This window comes from Pogona vitticeps, chromosome 1 (genome assembly GCF_051106095.1).
Source record: "Pogona vitticeps strain Pit_001003342236 chromosome 1, PviZW2.1, whole genome shotgun sequence".
NCBI classification, from domain to species: Eukaryota; Metazoa; Chordata; class Lepidosauria; order Squamata; family Agamidae; genus Pogona; species Pogona vitticeps.
Window position 1 is genome coordinate 38,795,993 of NC_135783.1, and position 10,454 is coordinate 38,806,446.

At 38.8% G+C, this 10,454-nt stretch overlaps 1 protein-coding gene and 1 long non-coding RNA gene across 2 annotated transcripts in view; one reads left to right on the forward strand and one right to left on the reverse strand.

Moving 5' to 3' along the window:
• The window catches only part of LOC144585810 (uncharacterized), a 256,170-nt gene that overhangs the window by 228,690 nt on the left and 17,026 nt on the right, over positions 1–10,454 (reverse strand). The gene's annotated exons all lie outside the window — the stretch shown is intronic.
• LOC110087561 (calpain-14) overlaps positions 1–10,454 on the forward strand; it is a 59,144-nt gene that overhangs the window by 34,622 nt on the left and 14,068 nt on the right. The window contains exons 13-16 of the mRNA XM_078383841.1: positions 558–594; positions 2,183–2,239; positions 4,733–4,790; positions 9,352–9,416. Of these exons, the coding sequence (XP_078239967.1) occupies positions 558–594; positions 2,183–2,239; positions 4,733–4,790; positions 9,352–9,416 (217 nt within the window). The remainder of the gene's footprint in view (positions 1–557; positions 595–2,182; positions 2,240–4,732; positions 4,791–9,351; positions 9,417–10,454) is intronic.

A 10,454-nucleotide genomic window follows, 5' to 3' on the forward strand; every position in this document is an offset into this window, starting at 1 on the left:
AAGATGGCTGCAGCCTTTTTACAATGTGCATGAATATATATTTTCCTCCAGTCTTAATTTAGTTTCAGAGTTTTCGTCTTGAAATTTTTAGTTCCTGCATTGCGGTTAGTTTTTATGCCTTTTTATATTTCTTTTTGCGTCTTAAAATTCACTTGCAACTAAATCATTAAATGTTACTTTTGGGGGGCATTTCATTTTCTTGGAATTGAATTTTGTTTTCAGGGGTCATTGGATTTAAGTGTCTTTAAAAAATAAATAAATAAATAAATAAATAAATAAATAAATAAATAAATAAATAAATAAATAAATAAATAAATAAATAAATAAATCATCACCGCGGGGAGGGGGGGCGATGATAACTTCCTCAAAGGCTCCAGGGGGCATTTCTTTCAAAAAGGTTAAGAACCACTGGGTTAGAAAATCAAGATCCAGACAAACCGTTATACTTGAAATGGGGAGCATTCTGGTATTCCCCTCACATTGGTGGCTGATTTTATGCAATGAGATGGTTCTACTCTCTAATTATGCTTCTTCTTCTTCTTTTTTTTTAACAAAAGTGAATTAGGTGGAGATTCAAACAGTGTCCTTTCAAGGGTGAGTTCAAATGAAAGAAATGTCATTTGACTTTATTTCATATTCCTAATATCTCTCTGCCAGTCTTCCTCCTTATGTGCTCTCAAAAAGGCAGCTCTTACCACAGCTTCACCAATCAGTTGAGTGTGACAGGCTAAGCTTATGAACAGAATTTGAATACCAACTAACTTGACGGTCCATTTATGGATCTGAATGGCACCCTCTATATTTGGAAAAAATATAGGTATCCATGCTATGTGCATTTATGGGGGTAGCAAAGGGAGAAGGAAGGATAACTCATAGTATAATGTAGCAATCACATCAGAAGATGGTGGTTTTTGAACATTTCATTATTTATGTGTAACAAATGCTTCTGTTGAATGGACCCTGGTCAGCACATCAGGAGAAAGGAACAAAATTATACAATATGAGTGCAACAATCTCTATGCAGATGCCCATTTTTAAGGCAATTTGGAAAGGACAGCCATTTTTGCCAGTTCTTAGTGAGAGTAATATTGGGGAAATTATTCAGTTCCGCTATCACCTGCAATTTAATTTTCTTCGTTTGGGATGGTTCTGTCACGCCCTTGTCAGATGAATCCTCCAGGGGTGTAAAAGTCTGCACCACAAAATGGAGGAAGCATGGCCCCAGACTCAGGCAAAGAAGCTGGATCCCATCCCAAACTGCAAAAGAAACAGCAAGAAAAGAAAAAGCCCTAGCTATGGACACTGAAAAAGAGTGCCTAGCTGTTGGTAGAGATGTCCTCCTGAATAAGGGTTCCTTCAGGAGCGAGTGGTCTCCTTGAGAATCAGCCTCTACTCACAGTATGACCTAGAGTTGGGTGGTTCTCCCAGCAACAGCAGCCTCAATAGCGACATGTAAACAGCTTGCTCTCAGAGGCCCAGTGCCGGGAACAAACTCTTCATGACAGTTGAACTGTACTGCCAGACTTTGCTGGTAGATTCTTTGTTGCTCTGCTGAGCTATGAATGACCTGCACTGTTTATCATTAGGCTCTGTGTTTCTCTCCCTCCTTCTTTTGTTGTCTCTGTTGACTATTTATTGGTCATGAAGTGTTGGTCTTGACTTGACAACTCCTTGTTTTAGCAATGCCACTGGTGTATCTCGCTTGGCTGCCTATCCAAACCACATACTATTTTCTTCCTTGATTCTGTGTCATTGTTTGCATGCTGTAGCATCAACTAGGAGTTAAAAGCAGGACAGGTTCTTTCTGTGCTGTGGAACTGGTCTGAGGATTTTGGTAAGTTATTGAAAAACAAACCAAAACAAAATTGCCCTGTCCAAAGTGCAGCCATGTTATAGCTATTTTACCTTCTTGCTATATATGTGTTAAAGAAGAGGTACATCACAGAGGAGGGGGGGAGAGATGGCAACCCTAAGTTAGCACTAATATAGTTGAATACATACAAATTCAAACCTAGAGTGGTAAAAATTAAGTGCTCAAACCCTTGGGTCTGATTAGGTGCAGGTACATTGAGACAATGGAAAACCTCATACTGTATATAGTTTGAGCTGTATTGATTCCATTTTGAAGAGTTAGATAGTTCTACTTCTTCCCTGATGTTAATTTTCTTTTTCTTGACTGCAGGAAATAGTTGATAAACATGAAGATTGGGAAGACTTCTTTGCAAAGTACTTTGTTCAAGTGAGTGCATGCATTTATGGAGATTTTTTTAAAACAAAGAAAATAGTCAAAGGAAAGTGTTTAAACTAGCTTGTATAAAGAAAGATTTGTTAGTAAAAAGAGAGCCTTGAGTTTTGGAAAACATGGTATTCATGACAAAAAAAAAAAAAAGAATCTTGCCAGTTGAACTGGTCATGCAGTACAGCTCAGCATACAGTGATCAAAAGCATTTTACTTCTCACCACTAGCATCAGAATTGGCATGGAAAGGCACCCACCTCAGTCTTCTTTCTTTACACTAAATTTTCCCAGTTCTTTCAACTTTTGCTCACAAGGCTTGTTTTTCATGCCCCAAGCAACTTCATTGCTATCTGCTAAATCGATTCCATTCTGCCTATTGCCTTCTTAAATAGGGGCACTAAGAACCAGACAGGTTCTTAAGGGGTGGTGTTCAAAATTTCAGCCTAGCTTTCTCCACAAAATACAGACTTTTGTATAGACATTCCTTGCCTGTGCTTACAGTTGGGCTGTGAATAACAGACACACAATAACTAATAAAATGCTCAGTTACCAAGATGTTGCAAAATGTACAGTTCACCTCACTTTTTGGAAACTTTAGATTTTCTTTTGGAGGGTGCCTCATTTGTTTTTGTGTCTTTTGAGTACTTTTGAGTACCAGTCATCTCCATAAGAAATGAATTGTTTCATGTTCTTTCAACTGGGAGGTGGGAGTTCCCCATTCGTGGCCTGTCTGGCACTCATCCAAAATCCTGAAGAACTAGTAAAAACAAAACAAGCAAACGAACAAGCAAACAAACACAAGAAAACAGGGGCAGGCGGACACCATATGATCAATTCAAAAGCCCATAAAAACTATAGTATATCAAAAAAGCAAAGGCAAGATGGGCCATTCACTTCAAATTAACGAAATATAAAATTTTTTAAAAATCAGTCTAACAAAGAAAATACTTGCCCTACACTCACACATACTGCAGGAAAAAAAATAGGTACATAAAAACACATACTGTCTTTTCTCCCAAAAACAAAAAAACCTAAAAAGGCAAGCAAATAAAGGGGGGAAGTACAGTCAAAACTAGAGATGGGGGTATTTGTATACAAACATGAATATCCCCCTCTTGGGTAGCCATTCTAGGCAGGGGGAGGGAAGAGAGCTGCACTTCAGGAGTGATTGGAAGGATGAGCGAGGCTGCCACCAGATGTGTGAGTGGATGATCTGGCCCCAGAGGCCAGTCCCTCATTAAATCCAGCTGCACAGGGATATTTGTATTTATATACAAATACAAATACCCCCATCTCTAGTCAAAACCCATCCCCTAAGACAATGACTAGAATATGAAAAGACGCAGCAACAGGCTCCAAAAATAATCCAGGAAAGGAAAGGAGAGATGGGGAAGTTAAAAAATGCTTTAAAAATCCAGGTTTTTTTGTGTTTGTGTGTGTGTGTGAGACATGCCACTTGCGTGTCCCCAGATTATTTCACTAACCTAAGGCCCACACCCCATTCCCTTTTACACTGCCACCAGTTGCTGCTGCAGCAGCAAATATAAACCTAAGAAATGGGGGGCATTAGAAATCCTAAAAACAATCTGGGAAAGAAAGCAAAAAGGAACCACAGGCACAGACAGAGAAAATAATCGAAATGATCAGCAGCACATTGATCCCACGCATAAGAAGGACTGAAGCCAAACAAACATTCTTCACTGAGTGCTAACCAATTCAAGTTCTTCTACAATTCAAAAATGTTTGGACATTCTGATTGGCTGCTGACAGCAGCCTCCCTTGATGCCATTTGATGAAACCGTTCTTGGGCCATTTGACAGTCAAAGAGCAAACAAAATACCAAATCGTTCAGATTTCAGAAGCTCTCTCTTGGAACACAATGAAAGAATCAGAAAAGGAAAGTAAGAACTTCTTTCATGCTTTTTTTCTTTGTTGGTTTAATCCAAAAGTCCTATCCCTATTCTCCATCTCTCTTTTTTTGTCAGAAAAGAAACCAGGAGAACAATTTCTCCAAAGGAAGGGAAAAAATTCCAACATTTTCTCAGATGTGGGGCTCATCAGCAGTGTCTGTATCATAGCTTTGTTTTTTTCTAAACAAAAACCAAAACAGCTCCCGCCCTGTCCTTAAGATTCTCCACCCACTGGGTTACAACAATTGGATCATGGGATTCCCCTTTCACTTACTATGAGGCAGCTTCATGTGTTTAGAAATAGAAGCCTATTCAGAACACACCATTGCCTACTAAGTGGAAAGGGATGGACAAAACTGAGAAATAACATGGTTGACACACAGGTGTTAGTTTTATGATTACCTTATAGGCTAGCATCTCAACATGATAACTGGCACAGCAAGTGCTTGATGAAAAATCTGTATTCCTTTCTTTCTTTCTTAAATTAGAAATTATTTCAAAACTGAGGTTTCCATCACGTGAATTCCTGGCATCTGAGGCACTTAGAGATTAGTTTTTATATGCATTTGTCTCTCTTGCTTTAGTATCCTGAAATAAATGCTGTCCAGCTGCAGAGAATTCTGAATAATGTGACCTGGACAAGTAAGTATGATTTATGTGATATTTATTTAGATTTTTATTCATTAGATTTAAATCCTGCCTTTCCTCCATAGAGCTTAAGGATGTACATGTTGCTTTTCATCCCCACTTTATCCTTATAACCGCTGTGTGAGGTAGATCTACCGGAGTAAGTGGCCCAAGGTTTCCCAGTGAACTTCACTGCTCAGTGAGAATTAGATTCAGGATCTTTTGAGTTCCAGACTGATAGTGGTATTCTGGCTTCTGAATATATATGCTTACGAATGGGGAAGCACTTTCTAGTACCCGTTCCAGACAAAATTGCACAAAACAGCCCAGAACAATGACTTCTGATTAGGATAGCTCAATGAAATTCATCCATCCCATTCAACCAGGGTGGAGGCGGGCGGGCGGGCTGATGCAACCAGCCAAAAGCAATCTCTAGGAACAACATTCCAATACTGGGCAGGAAATTGATATTGCACAGAACATCCCTGAACAGTGATCTCCAAGTAGGACAGCCCAAAATGGCTGTATTCTACAATATGGTTTTTCTGCCTGGAACAGATGCTGGAAGGATTTTCCTGCAGATGTTTTATGGATAGTTGAATCAGTCCCCTCTAGTCAGATGGGACAGGTGAATTTGGGGCTGCTGTCCTGCTTGGAAGTTGCTGTTTCTGGACTGTTTGTCATAATATTGGTTTTCTGCCCAGAAGGGGTACTGGACAGAGTGGTTTGTGGCTTCCTGCACCCATCTCATCTAGCCATATGTGATTTGGTTGGTTTATCCTGCTTGCAAGTTGTTGTTCTGGGTCATTGTGTTCTGTTCCACCAGATTTTGGACATTCGACGATCAATAGAAAAGTAATGTTTACTAGATCCATGACATTCTGCTGGTTTTGACATTAATTTTTATTAATAAGTGCCCCTTCTTACCTTTTTTCGCTTTTACCTACTTCCAATTATGAGCTGAGAACTTGGTGGAAGTTACGTGTCTTTGGAAATGATGCAGTTCTGTAGCTGCACAACTATGAAACTATAGAGCTCACATCTGCAGTCTGTTATGATTAAAGGGATTGCATAAGCAGCTGCAAAAAAATAACTCCAGAAATGTGCATCCTTAGTTACTCCAGTTTATTCCTACTGCTTCATAATGTTCCCATCCCACCCATCTGGCACTCACCACCAACTGCTGTTTCTCTCTCCAGAGACGTTTGCCTTGGAGTGGAAAAAGTGTTGCATTTTCATTTCCCAACAAAAATGTCCATTTTGCACCGCCTGAGGCTAGCAATGTAATGAAATACATTATGCCGTGGAAATCTATGTTTCTGGGGCTTATGAAGCATTTTGGTGAGGAAAAATACATATAAAACTATGCATACATCTGAAAAATTCTCATTATTAAACATGGATATACCTTAAAATTAAGTATGCAAATGTTTTCAGCATTCACAGTGGGGAAAATACAGGCCAAAATTAGTCAGTATGGGGATAAAGCATAAGAAAATATGCATGAAGGGGTGAGGATAAGGAAGACACTATTCAATATGTAAACTTGATGGACCAGTGAGTTCCTAAGAAACTCAATGAAAGTATCATATTTTCATGTCCCTAATTTGCCAAAAATAATAGATTCTTATATCCCTAAGCTTCTTCTCCATTTAAGATAACAATTTTCAAAATCCATCTTTTATTTAGGTAGCCTTTTGATTTTCAGGTGGAGATTTTAATATTTATGTTGTTTACGGGTTATTGTGAATGCCTGTGGTATCCATAGTTCAATTTCTTAGGTTATCTTCAATAAACTGCAGGTCACACATCTTAAAATAATAATCAGCATTTTGAATTTTGTGTTCTGAAATGACCTGGCATTCTTTTTTTAAAAGAATACATAGCTTGAGAACAAACAGAACCCATCAGTGAGAAAAAGCAATAAACAGAGTAGGTGGATCCTGATTTATAAATGGGTATAATCTGGAACTGTTGACGAAATAAAAGCTTTCTAGGACAGGTCCAACACAAGCAAAACGCAAAGCAAAACCTTTACCTCTTTACCAGCTGCCCATCCTTTTTGACTCCTCAAGAGTGAAGGTAGATTTTGTCTATGCCTGAGCATCTTTCCAAAGTAACCCATCAGGCCTTGGGAAATCTATAAGGAAACTAACCAGGCTGTGCAGCTCATCTTTTATTCTTCATAGGCAATCAATTTTAAGGCTTTCATTTCCAAACTTTACAGTGCATGATTCATATTTAATAAACAGGGCTATAATGAGATTAAAACATTGTCAGTTTCTGTAGAGAAGGAATCAGTGAGTTATGAGCCTGTGCTTGCTCCATAGAAGTCTGCGGGCAATCTATAATCACGATTTGCAACAAGATTAGACTCTCTTTCTGTTTCACTTCTTATCATTTGTGTTTTGCTAGGAATGTTTGGCTCAGTGCTTTTACTCACCTATCTTTTGTGTGTCTGTGAGACGTAGAGAAAAGGTGTCTGTATGTGTGTGGGGGGGAAACACAGATTTATTCATGTCCTTGTTGTACTGCAGCTATTAGAGCTACACAGGAGACAAATGAAGCACAAAGAGGGGGAAAGTGACTTCCCCCAAAGTCATCCAGACACTCTGCTTCGCATGCTTACCTGGAACTTGTACAGTATTGCATTAAAAATGGTTGGCCAAGATCCTGTTATGTAGCTATACCAGTGTAACTCAGAGTTGTGCAAGCAGTTTTCCTCAGAGTAATTCCCTGGAAATGTCCTCCCATGGATATTTATTTGATGTCAATGGCAATAGGATTTTGGATGTAGTAGCAACTTAAGCCGTGCCCTCACAATCATGTCTTTTCATTTCATTGTTAGACACACTTAGTGTCTTTTGACAGATATGCAAAAATGGCTAGAATATGAGGTATTGGTGTCATTTGGGGGCAACTATAGGGCAGAGCAAGATGCAGTTGTTCGTCCATGGGTGGAGCAATGCTACAACAGAGCCTTTGCATTCCATTTGGTATTTGTAAGGTTGAAGGTCAGTGGTTTTCCCTGAGGAAAGGGGAAACTGAAAGTAATACAGTGGTGCCTTGACTTATGAAATTAATCTGTATTGGACCGGTGGCCGTAACTCGAAAATTTCGTAAGTTGAAGCACCATTTCCCCTAGGAATGCATTAAAGACCATTTAATCCTTTCTGGCCAAAGAAAAAAAATCCCCGGCTTCCAAAGCTGCACCTGCTGCCCTCTGCCTCCCGTCCCCGTTGCCCTCTGCCTCCTATCCTCGCAGCCAAAAAAAGTTCTGCCCTTTCCCCCTGCCTTTTGTAGGTTGAAGCTCCAGCTCCAGGAGCATTTCGTACCACAAAATTTCCGTAATTAGGAACGTTCGTAAGTCGAGGCCCCACTGTATAGGATGTTTTACTGCTGGTGCCTAAAGAGAAGGTGATGAACAGCTGAACTGGCCAATAAAGCCTAGTATAGTTTCTGGATTCTCCGAACATTGAGGCTCTAGGGAAAGCTCATACAGAGGTCGCTCTGCAGTCACTGTATCTCCTTGAAACATCTCTCCAGCCATTTCACTGAGATCTAAGGCAAAGGGAAAATATGTACCACTATCTATTTTGTGTTTTAGAATATTCTTTCTTTGTCTTCTCACTCAGCTTAGTCTACCAAACTTTACTGAAGTATTATTGCACTACTAGAGATGTACGTCTGTACACATGTGTTCATGTAAGCATTTTTTTCTGCAGTAGAGATCCAAAAATATAGATAATGTCATGAACCCAGGGACAAAGCAAGTCAGAATGTTTCCTAGAGGGCAGACTGGCCATTTTGGGGGGACATAATGGATTGGGGGCTTCTGCACATCCTGAGTCTATCCATAGCCTGTATCTGCTGTGTGTTGTCTTGTTAATATCCATCATAAATAATGTACTTTTTGTATACTTGTGAAAACCAGTACAGGAAAAGCATAGGCTTATTTTATGCCAAATTTTAGCTGACTATTGTACTTTCCCTGTATAGGTTAGCCAGTGAAAACCGTTTTCTCACCCAGAGAACTGGGCAAATTCCATTTTGGATGACAGTTCCCAAAATCCCATAATGTTTGTGGAATGCTGGCCGCTGTAGTCCAAAAGAGTAATTTTTCACCTGTCTGTACTCAGTACACGTGTCTTTTAATCACTTCTGGCCTTAATTTATTGAATGTGATGATGGATCTGAGTCTTGCTTTGAATTGGCATGATGTGTTAAAGAATTTGAATTTTGTTTAAGGGGATTTATGCAAGCTGTGCTGGATATTTATTTTGTGGGGAAGCAGGATATTATTTTTAAATAAACGGGTTGTTGTTAGATAAATAGAGATAGTTTAACAATCCATTCAGGAAGTTACTATTAGCTTTAATCCTACTTTCATCACAATTTAAAGGCAAACTAGACAAGATGATAAGCAACTGCCAAGGCCACAAATAACTATCAAAGAGGAAATTCATATAGAAAGGCAGACTGGATTTGGCCCTTGGCTTGAGAGTAAGGAAGCTGCACCACTTTGATCCCTGCTGTAGTCTCTTACTTGCTTTATGTTTCCTCTTTTATTTTGCAGATCTTCAGAACTATGGGCTGAGATTTAGCCTGGATGCCTGCCGGAGTATCCTGGCCCTTCTTGATGTATCCTGTCTTTCAGTTTCACCATGTTTGTTTGAGACATACACCCCAGACTAAAACCATCAGATTTTTGGGGGCCTCTTTCTTTACTAATCTCTCAATAATATCTTTTGGCTCTACCCTCAACAATGTCTAAATGACATTTTTGTCTCTTTCTTTAGCATTTTCTTGGTAATAATTTCCTCTTTTATTTAATATTTTCTCAATTCCAGTGTTGTTTCCCTTTAACTGCAAGACAGGAAATAAGTGGAGATGAGATAAGACTGAATGCCCTCTAAGATCCTCTGTGTGTGTTTGTTTGTGTGTGCACATGTCTGTGTTTGTCTGCACATGCATATGTTGCCCGTCAAGTAACCTGGTTCTAACTGCACCCTCGCTGGGTACTTTTAAGAATCAACTAAAAACATGGATGTATAGGCAGGCTTTCCCTTCCAGTTAATTCCTGTCCTCTTTCCCTTTATTTCTCTTTATTTGATTTATTTTTATTTTTCCCATCTTATAGAATCATTTAATTAATTAATTGTTATAAATTTTTTAGAACTTGTTATCCTTATGTTGTAAGCTGCCTAGGGTGGTCGAAATGACTAGACAGGTGGGGTATAAATACAATAAATAAATAAATAAATAAATAAATAAATAAATAAATAAATAAATAAATAAATAATAAAAAAATAACTTTAGGAAGTTCACTTCAAAGACTTCTTGTAACTATCAATGAGCTTTGCAGCACCTTAAAAACTAGGGAATGTTATTTGATACAAGTTTTTAGTAGACTGTATCCCAGTTCTTTAGATTGAAAGCTTATGCTGGATAAAATTTGTTAGCCTTTATCTTGCCCTGTGTTTTACCCCACAATGGACTAACATGGCTACCCCTCCCCTGGAACATTTTTTTATAACCAAGTCACTCTTATAAATAATTTACCCATGTAAAATGGGTATATGTATTTTTTTTCCCTGCCATGAACACAGGATCCATAGGCTGTTTTTGAAGGGACGGGTAGTGCTGCCTTTGAAATGACTGAGAAAACACGCATTGATT